Source organism: Nyctereutes procyonoides, unplaced genomic scaffold (assembly GCF_905146905.1).
Source record: "Nyctereutes procyonoides isolate TBG_1078 unplaced genomic scaffold, NYPRO_anot_genome, whole genome shotgun sequence".
Classification (NCBI taxonomy): Eukaryota; Metazoa; Chordata; class Mammalia; order Carnivora; family Canidae; genus Nyctereutes; species Nyctereutes procyonoides.
The window spans coordinates 47,133,987-47,151,427 of record NW_026575142.1 but is presented as its reverse complement, the minus strand read 5'-3'; the positions used below and the strand labels follow the sequence as shown (position 1 = coordinate 47,151,427).

The window sequence follows — 17,441 nt, the reverse complement described above, 5'->3', positions numbered from 1 at the left end:
CAGAGAAGCTAGAATTTTTCATATGACATTTCCTGAGATGTAAATGAAAGTATCTAAGTTAAATTTAAAGCTATAAGGACAAAGAAGACACATTTGAGCTGCCAGCATCGGGCGGGTGTTTTATGTTTTCTTTCTTAAGGTATGAAGTCAGGCTTGATGTTTGTAAATTTGTTGTTGAATCTTAATTTTTTTCTAGATCAGTACTCACCTTTTGCATCCAGCAGTGGAAGAAGACTGAATATCTTTTACACCAGAAACATAACCCTGAGGGATGGTAAAAACAGTAAGTAATGTTTTATTCAAAGAGGAGCGTGCTTCATAGAAATACATCACATTCACCTGGAAAAAAAGGATACAACCCAGCCACAGATCAGTCAATTACATTTTTAAGCTCCCTAGCCTAACCATTGGAAGGAAAGGATTGATTGGCTCAGGTGGTTTAATTAGTGGTATTTTTCTCCTTTTTCCTTTCTATATTTTGTAAATACTTGAAAAATTACTAATGAAAATATGTCATAAAATATATACAGCAAAATGAAATATGCCAAGATGTAAGGTTACCACTGGAGAGTGGGATTTTAGGTGATTTGCGTCACACACACACACACACACACACACACACACACACACACCAGCTGTCTTTGTACTTTCTTTGCTTTGCAGTTTTTCTTCAGCAAGAATGTACTATTTTTAAGTGAGAAAATCAATATCCAAAGCTACTCTAGGGTGAAGGATTACCCACTACTCAGGTAGTGTTTCAGGTAGAAGTGGGTTACTAAGGAGCTATGATTTATTAAGTGCCTGATCACATGTAAATTTTTATCTTCACTATAATATAGGCACCTGGGTGGCTCAGACCGTTAAGTGTCTGCCTTTGGCTCAGGTCATGATCTCAGGGTCCTGGGATCGAGCCCCATGTCCATTGGGCTCCTTGCTTCCTCTCCTTCTGTACCCACTCGTGCTTTCTCTCTCTCAAATGAATAAATAAAATCTTAAAAAAAAATTATCTTCACTATAATTGAATGAGGTATGATCTCCACCATACCCATGTATGGCCAATGAAACTGAGGCATAGAAGTAAAGTAACTTACTCAAGGTTAGGGACATTGACATCTAGACTTTCTGACCTTGACTTCTGTGCTATTTTTACTCTTCCAGTGGAAGATTGATTTTTGACTGCAAACTAATTTGAGTAGGTTGAGGGTGGAACTGATTTATTGTAATTGAAGCCAGGAGAGGCTAACATCAAAAAAATTTAAATTTTTTATAAATTTGTGGCTGGAACAATGTACCAGAGGGATCAGAATCCCTTGATAGCAGTATCCCTTCTACTGCAGGACAGGTTGCATGGGAAGCCAGATGGGTGCCGAGCCAGATCTGGGAGGACTGGATAACCTTGAATGTGAGGGGTCATTGAACTGTGAAAGCTCCATTATAAAAATGTGCCTACCAGGTAGAACAGAATTTTCCTGCTAGCTCATGGCAGCACCCTCCTCCCCAGGCAGAGTAAGATCTTGATCTCAACTCTGTGTAGACATGCATTCAGTTTTTAGCAAATTCCTTTTTTCACAGAAGTTGTTTGGGATACAGATATTACAGAAAAAATATTTTGAGATATTTTTTCATCCTGAATCTGGATGGTCATTACCTTTAAATGTATTGAGTACATGGGAAAAAAGTTTGCAAACATCCCTTATAGAGTAGCATTCTGCAAATGTTTAACCTATCCATTTTATGCCAGTATGTCTGTTCATTTCATTCCTAAAAAATAGCCCCTCCAAAATCAGGGATTATTTTACTCAAGACTCCTATATACTGAATATACGTAGCAGTAGCAGTAAAGTTTCAGTGGCCTCTTCAACCTAAATTAAACAGAAAAATCACATGTGTGATTAAAATTCTAGTGAGCCAACTGTGTTATTTGGTATGGATCTTCACTAAGGCGCTTAGCAGTGTTTTGAACTATGCTGCATTTGTTGGAAATTTTTTAAATTTTTAATTAAAAAACAAATACATTATTGAAAACCAGCATGGCTGCTCTTCACAACATCCTTTTGGTAGTCTTTTTCAACAATAACCTAGGCCTGAATATAATAGTTTCCAGAAATGTTCTGTTGGTTCTCTAATAAATGCTAATTAACAGTAGCCGTGATTGAATGAGTACACCAAATGGGAAGTCTTAAGGGCCCCGAAGCATTTATGAATCTAAAGTAGAGCCAACTCTTAATGATCTCAGTGAGAATGATCAAATATTTTAAGTATTTAAGACTTGAAAAATATTCTTACTTTGTTACTTGTGGCCATGCTTCACAAAACCCTGACCTACCTTCAATAATACGAATAACAGCTAAGATTTATTGAGTGTTTTGTATATGCCAGATATTAAGTGCTTTCCATGGATTATTTAACTACCATTTTCAGAACAGTTCAATGAAATTGGTGTTATTATTAGTGTCAACTTTATAAATTGGGAACCAAAGCTTAGAGAGATTAATTTCTTAAAGTCATACCAAAAGTGATTGGTAGAGCCAGAATTCAAACCCACACTCCAGGGTGTATGTCTTTATCTAATACTGCACCATGCCACACTTCCATATCTTATTAAGTATATAAGAGAATAGGGTGTGTGGCTGGTTCAGTTGGTAGAGCATGCAACTTGATCTTGGTCGGGGTTGTGAGTTCAAGACCCATGTTGGGTGTAGAGCTTATTTAAAAGTAATTAATTTAAAAAGTAGAGATAAGAGGATGTTTAAAGTTCTCTTGTGGAGGTCTAGAGGCAACTAGGGGAGGGAGGAGGAACATGTTCATACCCTGTGACACATGAAAGAGTTTATTCTCTTTGATGCAGTTGTAAATGGGATTGTTTTCTTTATTTCCCTCTCTACTATTTCATTATCAGTGAATAGAAATGCAACAGATTTTTGTGTATTGATTTTTGCATCCTGCAACTTTACTGAATTTACTTAATAGATCTAATGTTTTTTTGGTAGCGTCTTTAGGATTTTCTATGGATAGTATATTATCTGCAAATAATGACTGTTTTTCTGTATCAATTGAACACTTTTTATTTATTTATTTTCTTGTCTCATTGTTCTGGCTAAGACTTCTAGTACTATGTTGAATAAAAGTGCTGAGAGTAGACATTCTTGTCTTGTTCCTGACTTTTAGTGGGAAGGCTTTCAGCTTTTTATTATTGAGTATGTTAGCTGTGGGTTATCAAGAGTTGAATGGGTAAAGAAGACGTATATATACAATGGAATATTAGCCATAAGAAAGAACGAAATCTTGCCACTTGTGACAACATAGATGGACCTACATGGTATTATGCTAAGTGAAATGAACCAGAGAAACACAAATATCATACAATTTCACTTATATGTGAAATCTAAAAAACAAAACAAGTGAATAAACAAATAGTAACAACAGAGAGAAGCAGACTCATAAATATAGAGAACAAACTAGTGGTTGCGGAAGGAGCAGAGGGGCAGTGGATGAAATGGTGAAGGGGATTAAGAGGTACTAACTTCCAGTTATAAAACAAGTAAGCCACTGGAATGAAAAGTACAACATAGAGAATATAGTCAATAATATTGTAATACACGTACAGTAAGCATTTTGTAGTGTATATAATTGCTGAATTCACTATGTTGTATACCTGAAACTAATTTAATATTATATGTCAACTATAATTCTAATTTAAAAAAAATTTTTTTTAAAAATTTAGAGTTTTCCTGGCAGTGTGTTTACTATGATTCTTTTGGCATTCACGTTGGCTAAATACTTGCCATATTTCATAAATCAAAAAAAAAAAAACCCTAATCTGGTATAATTGGATGCATTTTCTCTTAAGAAGGGCTAAAAGATATTGGCAAGATATGATGTGGAAAAGTTCATTTGTAGGTTCATTACAAAGTTTTTGAAAAAATAAATGTTATGAGTAATGTGAAAAAGAGGAAAAAAAAAGATGTCTTCTTCCCTGCTTTTCTCTCTTAAGGAATTTACCATCTAGCAAAGGAGAAGTAGTTATGTTGGGAAGATGGGCAGTGTGGTGGTTAATAACACAGACCCTGAGGCTCCCTGGGTACTGAAATCAGTTAGGCATCCGACTCTTGGTTGGGGCTGAGGCCCTGAGGCTCCTGAGGGTAGTGGGATTGAGCCCTGCATCAGGCTCTTCGCTCAGTGTGGAGTCTACTTGTACTCTCTCTCTCTCTCTCTCTCTCTGTTCCTCCCCACCGTGCTCTCACTCTGTCTCTCTCTCTCTCTAATATAAATAAATAAGTCTTTAAAAAAACAACATGCAGACCTGGGGTTAGAATGTTAAGGGTTTGAGTTTTGGCCCTTGTGTTGTCTATGACCCTTTTTTTTGTTTTGTTTTGTTTTTTTTTGTGTTTTTTTGGGGGGGGGTGTTGGGGGTTTTTTTTGTCTTTTTTTTTTTTTTTTTTTTGTGTCTATGACCCTTGAGCAAGACACACACTCTCTCTAAGCATCAAGTGTCCTCAGCCATAAATGGGAGTGATAGTGGTAACTACTTTCTTGGGTTGTTGTGGATATTAAATGAGACAGCACATAGAAAGTTTGTTGTGGGGATGCCTGGGTGGCTCAGTGGTTGCGCATCTGCCTTCAGCCCAGGGCATGATCCCAGGGCCCTGGGATCGAGTCCAGCATCAGGCTCCCTTAAGGGAGCCTGTCTCTCTCTCCCCCTTGCTACTTTTGAAAGCCAATTGGATATATGTGTCATATGTTAATAAAAAAGTTGGAAAAGTGAATAAATAAGTTTTTAAAGTTGATTGCAGAACAATATGTATAAGGATATACTATTTTTGTAAAAGAAAAATATGTGCATTCTTTTTTTTTTTTAAAGATTTTATTTATTTATTCATGAGAGACACACAGAGAGAGAGAGAGAGAGAGAGAGACAGAGAGACAGAGGCAGAGACACAGGCAGAGAGAGAAGCAGGCTCCATGCAGGGAGCCCGATGTGGGACTCAATCCCAGGACTCCAGGATCATGTCCTGGCCCAAAGGCAGGCCCTAAACCGCTGAGCCACCCAGGGATCCCTGTTTGTGCATTCTAAAAGGACTCCCACTAAAGAGTTTAATAGTAGTTAATATGGGGCAATAGACAGGACTTTCCCTTTTTACTCTATATACTTTGGTGCTTGACTTTTGTGAACAGTTTTATTTTTGCAATTTTTAAGAAAAATAGCTGACAAAGAGAAAAATCATTCTATCATAAAACTGGATGAAGAAAGAAACATAATGGTGTTTTATATGCAAATATCTATCTACATGTTCAGAGGAGGGCAAATTCATTCCACCTAGACAGACTTTTCCCAGGCACCAGGAAGGAGCACGATGTGAACACGTGGCGAGGTTTCAGTTTGGTGTGGCTGGGGACTGGTAACACAGTGAGGGAGGAGCATGAGCAAGGAGGCACCCCAGGGCGGAACACTAGAGACACATATGGAGAACATCGATTGGCCCATTTTACCATTTGGTTGTAATAAAGGACTGTGTAGAAGAATGGTGGGAAGTAACACAGTGAGTCTGGGGCCTTCCATACCAGGCCAAGTATTTAGAATATAATGAAGACACCCTAGGAAGCATCATCTGGAAGGGCTGAGACAAGAAGCAGGAAGTCCCAAGAAGGCCTTAGAGTTACCCAGGCCTGCGGCCTCCAGCCTGAATCAGGGGTGAGCAATGCAAATGAAAGGACAAAATGAATAGGACAGGTACGGAAGAATTTGGCAGCTTTGTAGTGACCATCGCACGTGGAAACCAAAGGAGAAGGTGAGAATGACAGGCTTTAAACCTGGATGACCAGGAAAACTATAATGCCAGCCACGGAGCTCCTGGGGCAGGAGGAATGCAGGCAGAGCAGAGAGATGATTTATTGGACCCACCATGTTCACTTTAAGGTGCCGATAGAGCATCCAGCTGGGAATGACTAATCAGAGTTCTGGAGAAGGAAGGTCAGGGCTGGAAATAGATTTGAGCTGGCAGCATCAAAATGGTGGTTAAAGTATCAGGAGTTGATGAGATGACTTTGGTCTGCATTCTCTGTACCACTTGATTCAAGAAAACTTGATTTCTACTTCTTAGGAAGGTCTTTCCCCCCAATCCCCATCTCCTAGGAGAGTCTTTAACCACTTCTGTGTTCACAGAATACTATGAAATATATTGTATATTATATTTGTATGATCTGTTACAGTTTACAAAGCACTTTTACATTTATTAACTCATTGTTACATTCTCATAATAGCAGATATGGGTCTTAAACTAGAGTTTCTCTCTCCCAATTCATTATATTTCCACTTTAACACTGCAATTTTTCTTGTTGAAGAAAAAAATACCTAAAATATTCTACAACATTAAAAGAGCTAAAACTCCATTTAAAAAAATTTTAATTCCAGTGTAGTTAACATACTGTGGTTTTTTTGTTTTTTAAAGATTTTATTTATTTGGGAGAGAGCAAGAGTGAGAGTGAAAGAGAGAGCAGAGGAAGAGGGAAAGGCAGGTTCTCTGCTGAGCAGGAAGCCCAATGCGGGGCTCTATCCCAGGACCTCAAGATCAGGATCCTAGCTGAAGGCAGATGCTTAACCAACTGAGCCACCAGGTGTCCCATTAGTTTCAGGTACACCATATAGAGATCCAGCAATTCTGTATATTAGTCAGCACTCATCGAGACAAGTGTACTCTTACTCTCCTTTACTTGTTTCACCCATCCTCCACCCACCGCCCTTCTGGTAACCACCAGTTTCTTCTCTATAGTTAAGAGACTGCTAAAACTTCATTTTTTAAAAAAGAAAACTTTGAAATTCATTTTTATTGGAAACTGCCTCTAGATTTAAAAAAAAAAATATCTTTATTGGGAATTAAAAAATGTTGATATTCCTAACAGCTGGTTTTCTTTTAGGTTGAAAGCGATGTATAGAATGTCAGTTATTGAATAAATGGATGTCTTCTAATTTTTCTTCAATTTTTCCCCGCTTTTCTGTAAAGATGTAGCCATAGCTGTAACATATAACCATGATGGGTCATATAGCATGCAGGTAAGCCTTACTGGTTTTGTTCTACAGTTTATAGCTAAATCTGATCTCTCTCATACCAAGGAGGGTCTCTTTTCACACTCTGATTTTTCCGAAGCCAGTGACCACTATGACTATAGTTAGAAGGATGTCATGTGCTTTTATTTGAGACCAATTTGGGGAAATTACCCCCTCTGTAGTTTCTGATTGTCTCCTCAATTTGGCTATAGTTCCCTTAAGCATGAAAACTTGGTTTAAGAAAAAGAAATAATAATAGCTTTGAATCAGACGCCTGACAAGTCTCTAAAGTATGTGCATGTATTTACATCTAAAGCAGCCGTTCTCTAACTTTTTGGTTTAAAACTCCATGTACACCCTTAAAAATGAAGACTCCCCAAAGAGCTTTGTGTTTATGTTAATTACATGTTCTAATATTTACCATTCAGAAGATTAAATTGAGTGTACTTTTTATTTCTGATATTTTTCATGTATATTTTAAAAATTATATGTAAAATTTATCGTATTAAACATTTTGGGATGTAAAGACATTCAATACATTCTTCACATCATTTTACAAGCATGGCCACCATCTATCTCTTCTTTCTTCCTCTTGCAAAATTGACACTGTGAACCCCCATTAAATAGTAACACTCCACCTGCCCTCTCTACCTCCCCCCTCACCCCCAGCCCTTAACAACCACCATTCTGTGTCTATGAATTTGACTAAGTACCTCATAGGAATGAAATCATTCAACATTTGTCCTTTTGTGATTGGCTGTTTCACTTAGCAGGTCTTTAAGGTTCTTCTATATTGTAGCATGTGTCCATATTTCCTTCCTTTTTGAAGTGGAATGCTATTCCACTGCCCCTATATACCACGCTTTGTCTTTTCACTTACCTCTTGATGGAGACTTGGGTTGCTTCCACCTTTTGCCTATTGTGGATAATGCTTCTATGTACCTGGCAGACAGATACCTCTTTGAGATCCTATTTTTAATCCTTTTAGGTATATACCCATAAATAGAATTGCTGGATCATATGTTCTTGTTCTATTTTTAATTTTATAAGGAACTACCATACTGTTTTCCGCAGTGGCTGCCCCATTTTACGTTCCTATCAACAGTGCATGAGGGTTCCCTTTTCTCTGTATCCTCGCCAACATTGATTTTCTGTTTCTTTTTCTTTTTTTATAATAGCCAACCTAATGGGTATGAGGTGTTATCTCACTGTGGTTTTGATTTGCGTTTCCCTAATGAATAATGATGTTGAGCATTGTTTCATATGCTAATGATCCATTTGTATAACTTCTTTGGAGAAATGTCTATTTGAGTTCTTTGCCTCTTTTCAAAATTAGGTTGTTTTTTTTTTTAATGTTGTTGAGTTGTAGGATAAACTGAGAAAACTTAAAACCTAATATTACCCAGGCACATGTTCCATTAGCTGTTAGGATAACATCACATGTCCTGCAGTCTCTAGAAAATCCCACTGTATATTCGTGAGAGAATGAGGGTAAAAAAGACAAATAACATTAGTATTATTATGAGAAGTGATTTGACTCTGTGGATCCGAAAAGGGTTTTGGGGACCCCAGGGGACCTGCAGGTCATACTTTGAGAATCTCTAGTTAAAATGATTATGTAGTCCTCAAATAAAAAAAGTTCATTACACTGGCAAAATGAAGTGCTTAAAGGGATTTAAAAAAAAAAAAAGAGTACGAACTCAACCAAATTCCTATCTAGTAAGGTATAAATTCAGAGAGCAGAATAAATCATTTTTAATATGAGCCAAGAGACTTTAAATCCTACAAAATGAATTGATCGAGGACATACTTGGGATCTGCCAATGCTATGAGATAACCATTTTGATTCACTGAGATTTGGAAAAACTGGGAAGTCTACCTATTTTAGGATATGGGAGTTGTAATTTATATTGGTATCTCTGGCTTGGGGGCCCTTTCTTATTCCCTTGGTAAAGTCAACTACAGATTTGTTCTAATATGTTCTTTGAACTACATTCACAACTTTAGAATGCGCTTGTGTAAACCTTTAAACAAAACTGTTCCCAATCTAACCTTTATGTCCTGAGAATTTCACAAACATTCAAATGGCTGTTTTAGTAGGTTACAGAGCCCAGTAAATGTCATATTTAACTTAGGATACATGAGAACCAGCATATAAATACTGCAGTCTAACCTGGTTCACCTTAGCCTCTGTAAAATATTTGAAAAGAATAGCCACGGGACTTTGACAATAACCTTGTGGGAATTGAAATGAAAAATAGAGAAGATTTAAATGGATTTCCTGTGTGTTAAGGAATTTATTTCCTTGGGTGTATATGTGAGAAAACATTTTTTAAAACAGAAAGGTTTCATGTCCCTTTGTCAGCTTCCTTGAAAGATCAAGTGTGAAATCTGTTCTTTGGCATTCTCTCTTAGTTAGAAAACTGTGGCCAATCTCCAGCTATTTTATCTTCTTAAACTCAAAACTGAAACCCATAATTTTTATCTGCATGTTGGGGAGATAAAAGATACACATCTAATTATGTGGTTCTGGCTTTTTTCATTTCTGACATTGGCATAGTAAAACCAAATTTGACATCAGGTACTCAGAAATGAATATCAGCATGCAAGAATAGTCAACTGAATTTTAATAATTTTGCTAAATTTGACTTGTATTTTTATTTCATGTTTTTATTGTTATTCTTAAATGAACATTTTAGCATTATGGTGCTATAGATAAGTTACCTGTTTTTTTTTTAATTACCTTACTGCTGTATTTATCTAGAGTACTTTATTTATGAATCTTAGAGGGAAAGTTCCTACATGGCTTTTAAAAAAAGATATTAAAATCATAAAAAATAAAAATAAAAAAAAATTAAAAAAAAATGGGACCCCTGGGTGGCGCAGCGGTTTGGCGCCTGCCTTTGGCCCGGGGCGCGATTCTGGAGACCCCGGATCGAATCCCACGTCGGGCTCCCGGTGCATGGAGCCTGCTTCTCCCTCTGCCTATGTCTCTGCCTCTTTCTCTCTCTCTCTGTGTGACTATCATAAAAAATAAAAATAAAAAAAAATTTTAAAAAGATATTAAAGAAAAAAAGATATTTCACCTGTTACCTTTTGAAACTATTAATGGTAAACAATTGATTCTGATTTTATTAATTCTGTAGTTATTTATTTATTTTAAGGATCTTATTTTTCTGTGTGTGTTTTTTTTTGTTTTGTTTTGTTTTGTTTTTTAGATTGAAGACAAAACTTTCCAAGTCCTTGGTGATCTTTGTAATGAGGGAGACTGCACTTACCTGAAATGTTCTGTTAATGGAGTTGCTAGTAAAACTAAGCTAATTATCCTGGAAAACACTATTTACCTATTTTCCATGGTAATGTCTCTCTCTTTTTATAATAACATTATTGAGGTTTGGGAGAAAATTGCTTGACCCAGAAACATCCCACTGAAACATTAGAAAGATCTTGTTGCCTTCCATCACTGCTGTGACCTTTCTTCTGTGTTCTCCTCTTCACTCTCTTTCTTTGCCACATTCCTGCCTTCCCTTGTTCTTTTGTATACTCCTCACTGATAAACACATATATATTTTCATCCTTTAATTCTGAAGCATGTCCTCACACTCTTCTTGTCCAAGAGTAACTCACTGCCCACTGGGCAATACTTTCTGAGGGATTTGATGCCTGAATACTTGCCCAACCACCATCCTCCTGGTGCTTAGGATTCTGGGGATTTGGGAGGAGGTGACCATTGAGAGAAGAGTCCATGGACCCAATATTTCTTGTGGGGAAGATGGGCAGTAGGAAGGTAGTGGGGAGTAATGGTGGTGTCTTGGCAGTCAAAGGATGGTTGATAATCAGCTGTGGCACAGATTTAGGTAGGAGCATGTCTCCTGACTCATTGTTCTCAGTTTGGAGCCTGCTGCCTGATGAGCCCATAGTTTCTGCATGGGCAGAAAATGATTATCAAATACACTGTGGCCTCTTCAGAGTTTTCTCACATTTGAGAACCATCTTACTGATCATAGTCCTTTGTGATGAGATGCTTTTAGTATTCCAGTAATTCAACTACTTACTATATACAGAGTCAAGGATGATCTCAATTCATAAGGCATTTCTTTCATTAGTTACTCTGCTATAACTGTATGGTGGTGGAGGCAGTATGGTGGAATGGTGACAAGTAGGAGTTCTGGAATGTGAATCTGCTTTGGTTCAAATCCTGCCTCTACCCCTGGGCAGCTGTGTGACCTAGGGCAAGTCAAACTCTCTGGCTTTAGTTCCCCCATCTCTAAACAGGAAAAATAACAGTAACTACCTACCTTACAAGTTTGTTGTGATGATTGACCACATATGTATAACACTTAAGAACAGTTCCTGGCTTAAGCTAAGCACTTAATAGTGGGGATGCTGCTCAAAATGGCTTTCAAAAAAAAAAAAATGGCTTTCAGACAGTGGCTATCTTTTATCAACAGTTATATACATTAATTCCTCTAATCCCCTGTGAGGCATGATGCCATCACTCCTTTATAATAGGATACCAAGACTGAGAGAGGGTTAGTAATTTGCTTCAGGTTGCAAAGGTAGATTAGAAAGAACCCTGGTATTAAAGATAACTAATAATTTAACAAAAAACTTGAAAATAATTATTACTTTAAGCATATGAATAAAGCTACAGTGATTTGACTTGATTTCATTTCCAGTTTGTTTTCTATTTATAGGAAGGAAGTACTCAGATTGACATTCCACCCCCAAAATACTTGTCTTCGATGAGCTCAGGTGGAACTCAGGGAGGTACCATAGCTCCTATGACTGGTACCATTGAAAAGGTAATCACGTGAATGTATGTAGAATGGTGTTCATTAAGGCCCAGTAAATGGCATATACATCATTTTTCCCTCCAAATCTTTCTCCTTGGAAATCATCCTATTCAAGAAAACAAGAGACTGAGGGACCTGGCTGGCTCAGTCAATAGAGCAAGTGTCTCAGAGTTTCAAATTCGAGCCCCATGCTGTGTGCAGAGATTACTTAAAAATAAAATCTTGGGATCCCTGGGTGGCGCAGCAGTTTGGCGCCTGCCTTTGGCCCAGGGCGCGATCCTGGAGACCCAGGATCGAATCCCACATCGGGCTCCCAGTGCATGGAGCCTGCTTCTCCCTCTGCCTATATCTCTGCCTCTCTCTCTCTCTGTGTGACTATCATAAATAAATAAAAATTTAAAAAAAAAAATCTTAATAAGAACAAAGGAAAGGAAGAAGCAAACAAACTGTATGATAGATTCAGGTTCTGTGTTCAGTCTTCAATGAAAATACCCACTTACCTAATTTATGATACTATTATTTTTGAAAGTGGAATTTTCCATCAAAGTACAAATAATCTTAAATTTGTCTTTTTGGGATTAAAATTCACCAAGCATTATCCAAAAATGCTGTTTTTTTTTTAATTTCAAACTTCAAAGCAAACAATTTATCATGAAATAATATTTTTTCTAATGTACAGAATTGCATGTGTGTTAAGATAAAATTTGAAAGGCTGGTACTGTTGAAGAACGAGATTTGGTGTTGAACGCTATATATATTCAGAGTTAAGATCCACACTGAAATAACTTCAAGTGGTGGTGGATCAGTAGACTCCTTTTTATAAACTTGAATATAGTAGAGTCCCTTTAAATGCATCTAAGTCATAAAAATTCAACTCTATATCCTTAGTACCCGAAAAGGAGAAGAAGAAAAGAACCATTTAAGTAGTGAAAGTGATGACAACCACTGTTCGCTTCTGCAGATGTTTGCCCAGAGGGAGTATGAGCTTAGAGACTTGAATCGCTCAGTCTCTGTTCCCATGGACATTCCATAATGTGGACATCCCTGCACATCTATGGGGAAAAGATGCACATGTTCCCTAAATCATTGATTTCATCAAACACTACCAGCATTGGGTGGTAACTCCACTGTGTGATGTTTCCAAAAACTGCTTTATAACCATGTTAACCAAAAGACAGACATGGGATATATGAGTTCATTTATACATGTAAAATGGAAAATAGAGATTTTTTTTTCCCCAGGGTTGCCAGTATGTTTAATTCTTTCACATGAAGATAGTCTATGCATTTACTTATTATTTATTTGCTCCTTAAAACTTGGAGCACTGTCCTAAACTACTTACAAAATCTAGAAAACCAGGCATGACTCTCTACCCTGCCTATGGCATTAAAGTATTTGGTTCTTCCTTGGTGGTGGTATGGCTTGTCTGTACTTTCATGAAAATGCAAAAGGATCTCAAGATAGATAAAGCATATTCATCTGATTCAAGGGAAACTAGATGGTTTGGAGATGGAGGTAAGAAACTAAGCAATGCCCCCCACTGATGAGAGGGCCAACAATGACAGATTGACCTGTAGGTCTCTGATTTGCACCCATACACCTATTTTTTGGCAGATAAGGCTGCCACATAGATCCATACTTCTGCTGTGTACATTCATACACCAACTCTGTGGACCATGAGGACTCTGTGCTTTTAAATATTAACCTGTCACTCTTAATCTCTAGATATTTGTGAAAGTTGGAGACAAAGTAAAAGCTGGAGATTCTCTAATGGTTATGATTGCCATGAAAATGGAGGTAATGAAATCACAAGTTCACTTGTCAATTAAACTTTGGGAACTTTCAGACCTAATTGTTTTTTTTTGCCTTATTTTGTAAGTTAATACCATTTTAAATACTAAGAACCACAGATTGATGAAGCATTAACTACAGGAAATAAAACCAAACCATCCTTCTTTTAAATATGTTTTCATTTTAATTTTGTGAAACTGTACCTGTCAATTCTGATTCTGAAATTAAAGAAATTATCAATAGCTTAAATTCAGTCACCCAACTGATTGTTAACTGTTGGTATTTTCTAAGGCCAAACATGGGATGCCAAGCATCATTATCAAGGTGAAAAACCTCAGTCAAACTAGATGAGCTGTTTAGGTTTTTAGATGGTGGGAAATTGTAGGCCAGTAGTTCTTAGCCTATGCCACATATCACAATCATCTGATGGGGAAAGCTTTTCAAAACTACTTTCCTAGACTAGTTGAATTGGATCTCCTGGGATAGGACCCAAGGGTCAGTAGTTTTTGACAGCTTCTCAAGTGAGATTCTAGTTTCAAGTGAAACTTGTTGCAAATTACCAGTTAAGCCAGAGTTTCCCAGTCAGTGATCTTGAATGTGTTACAGGTATGTCAAAATAGTAACTCCCCCACCCCAGCCCCAAAGCACACCATGAAACTATTATTTTCTCTGGGTGCTGTGGTATAAAAAAGCTTGAGAAACGTCAGTAACAGTTGGCTTTATTATTCACTTTTCATCTCTCTTGCCTTAGTATGTGCTCAGTCTTCAGGAGTATTGCAATCATTGTCCTGTCTTGTGTCCTTGCAGCATGCCATAAAGGCTCCAAAGGATGGCACGATCAAGAAAGTGTTCTACAAAGAAGGTTCTCAGGCCAACAGACATGCTCCTTTAATCGAATTTGAGGAAGAGGAATCTGACAAAAGAAAAACAGAATAAACTCCATCAAAGAAATGTCCAGTTAAGCAGTATCTTAAATACAGTATCTCTACAGCAAAAAGAGAAAGTGCCTTCCTGCTTTTCTCAGAGTCTAATAAACATCATTTCTAGTAAATGATTATATGGCTAGGCTAAAACACATTTTTGTCTTTGAGGATCATGTACTGGGGTCAAACACAATAAATTATCTCAAAATATTTCATACTAATAAATTGAATTATACTTTTTTATTGGAAACTAATATAGGGATCCCTGGGTGGCGCAGCGGTTTGGCGCCTGCCTTTGGCCCAGGGCACGATCCTGGAGACCCAGGATCGAGTCCCACATCGGGCTCCCGGTGCATGGAGCCTGCTTCTCCCTCTGCCTGTGTCTCTGCCTCTCTCTCTCTCTCTCTCTCTCTCTCTCTCTCTATCATAAATAAATAAATTAATTAAAAAGAAAAGCTAATATAGTTTGTTTCTGCCTCAAATTTTATACACTGTTGTGTCTTTTAGAAGGTGGGGTAGCTAGGCATGCCTGGGTGACTCAGTGGTTGAGCATCTGCCTTCAGCTCAGGGCCTGATCCTGGAGTCCCGGGATTGAGTCCCACGTTGGGCTTCCTGCATGGAGCCTGCTTCTCCCTCTGCCAGTGTCTCTGCCTCTCTCTCTCTCTGTCTCTCATAAATGAATGAATGAATGAATGAATAAATAAATAAATAAATAAATAAATAAAATCTTTTTTAAAAAAGAAAGTGGGTAGCAAGTTGATAAAAAAGAGAAGTACTAGAAGAGAAAAGGTTTAACTAAATTATTTCCCACTTACAATCATGAAAACAGACATATTTCAGAGACAGATGCAAGTCTGGAAACATGATGGAGTTGAAAGTAATTTTCCTGGAGCACCTGGCTGGCTCAGTTGGTTAATCTGACTCTAGATCTCTGCTGAGGTTATGATCTCAGGTTATGAGATCAAGCCCCGTATGGGGCTCCACACTGGGTACGGACCCTGCCCAAGATTCTCCTAGGGCGCCTGGGTGGCTCAGTTGGTGAAGTGTCCAGCTCTTAATTTCGGCTCAGTTCATGATCGCAGGTGGCGGGATGAGGCTCTGCGCTGGGCTCACACTCAGTCTGCTCTCTCCATCTTCTGCCCCTCCCCCCACTCACAGTGCATGGTGCATGCTGGCATGCTCTCTCAAAGTCTTTTTAAAAAAAAGATTCTCCCTCTGCCCCTCCCCCCTTAAAGAAAAGAAAATGAGCAAGGTGTATTCTACATCCAAAAACAGATCTGCCCAACTGCAGTGGGAGATACTTAGGGGACTGTAACAGAAAATGTGTGAAACTGAGGTTGGGGCCAGACCAGCTGGTGTGGAAGAGCCCTTTTGGATTTTATCTTGGAAGTAGCAGTTACACTGAATTATTTTTTAGCAGGGAAAACAGTGATTTGTAGAAAATTTGGCTAGTAGATCCCATTTAAGAAGCTTTGACATTACTTCATATTTGCATACCCTATGACCTAACTTCTAGAAATGCTCAAATGCACTTGTACTCCAAGAATGTTCATAGCCACATTACCCATAACATTGGAAACAATCCCAGCTGGTTGGTGGGAGAAGGGGTAAATAACTGGTGTGGCACACAACGGAATACCACGTAACAACAAAATAAACAGGGGAAGAACATCAAGGGATGAGTTTTGGAACCATAAAGTTAAAGGCCGGGATTAGCTTCAGGTATTAGGCCAGGGGTTGAGACCGGTGAGGCATATAGACCACGCAAACCACTGCGATGTTACAGGGCTGAATGGTTGGTTGGTTATATTTATCACACAATTATGTTTCATAACTAACATGTTACATGTAGACTTTTCATAATTCAAATAATATTTTTAAAAATTTCATCTGGCAGCAATGTGCACATGGATGGAGGAGGAAAAAACCAGAGTCTGTGAAATCATTTAGGAAGAAGTTTTTATTAGGCATGGAGTAATGAAGGACAAGGCCATCTCAACCAGAGCTTTTTAAACCTGTATTTTTTTTAGCAACAGAGGCTTTGCCGCTATCCAAACAGCACTCTCTACAAGAGGGAAAAGTAAAGGTGCTCTGGTGGAAATTTGGGGTTGCTATTTTTCCCCTTTTCATCTCTTTCAGTGGAACAAGATTGAGCTCTCAATTTCCTTGTTACTTGACTGTGTTGATGATAGATAATAACGCACACAGAAGGAATCTAAAGCCCGCGAGCCCAGTTCCCCACGTTTGGTGGAATTCTTTGAGAGCATCACCAACTGTGTGGCTGTGTGAGCAGAGTTCCTTTGCGTGTGACTGCATCTGTTCCTACTGAAGACCAAGCATTTGCCATATCTCCCAGGGCCTCTGGAAACCGAAATGGTAAGGAATGATTTTTGCTCCTCCCCTCATTAACGGGGAGCAGGATCCAGCTATGTAGAAGAATGTACTATAGTTGGTAGCATGATACACCTGCGTGCTAGGTGCTGTGGCAGGGGCCAGGTGAGTGGCGTAATTCTCCTTGGGACTGGGAGGCCGAGGGAGAGGCAGTGACATCTGAACCGGGCTTTGGAGTGCAGCCATCTGCCAGTGGAGAGAGAAGGTAAGATAAGGCCGTCGCAGGGAAAGGGACCAGCAAGGGCTAATAATAACAGTAAGGCGTGAAAGTGCCGCTAGTGTTCAGGGCACGGAGCGATCCAGGTTGGGCTGGATCACAGGGGCTGCGGCCCAGAGGGGCTGAGGAGGTGGCTGCCCAGCAGGGAAAGGACTTTATTCTGGAGGCAGTAGGGAGTCCTGGAGATTTTCAACAAACATGTTTTTCGGAGCTGTTTCTGTCCACAGTCTGGAGTGCAGACTAGAAAGTGGAAAGAGACTGGAGACTGTGAGTCCTAA

General features: G+C 38.5%; 1 protein-coding gene across 1 annotated transcript in view; it reads left to right on the top strand.

The window, feature by feature from the left end:
• MCCC1 (methylcrotonyl-CoA carboxylase subunit 1) overlaps window positions 1–14,765 on the top strand; it is a 60,127-nt gene extending 45,362 nt beyond the window's left edge. Inside the window, exons 14-19 of the mRNA XM_055307983.1 lie at window positions 197–283; window positions 7,002–7,051; window positions 10,264–10,401; window positions 11,743–11,850; window positions 13,567–13,638; window positions 14,440–14,765. Coding sequence (XP_055163958.1) covers window positions 197–283; window positions 7,002–7,051; window positions 10,264–10,401; window positions 11,743–11,850; window positions 13,567–13,638; window positions 14,440–14,568 — 584 coding nt within the window. The 3' untranslated portion in view covers window positions 14,569–14,765. The remainder of the gene's footprint in view (window positions 1–196; window positions 284–7,001; window positions 7,052–10,263; window positions 10,402–11,742; window positions 11,851–13,566; window positions 13,639–14,439) is intronic.
• Window positions 14,766–17,441: the final 2,676 nt, after the last annotated feature.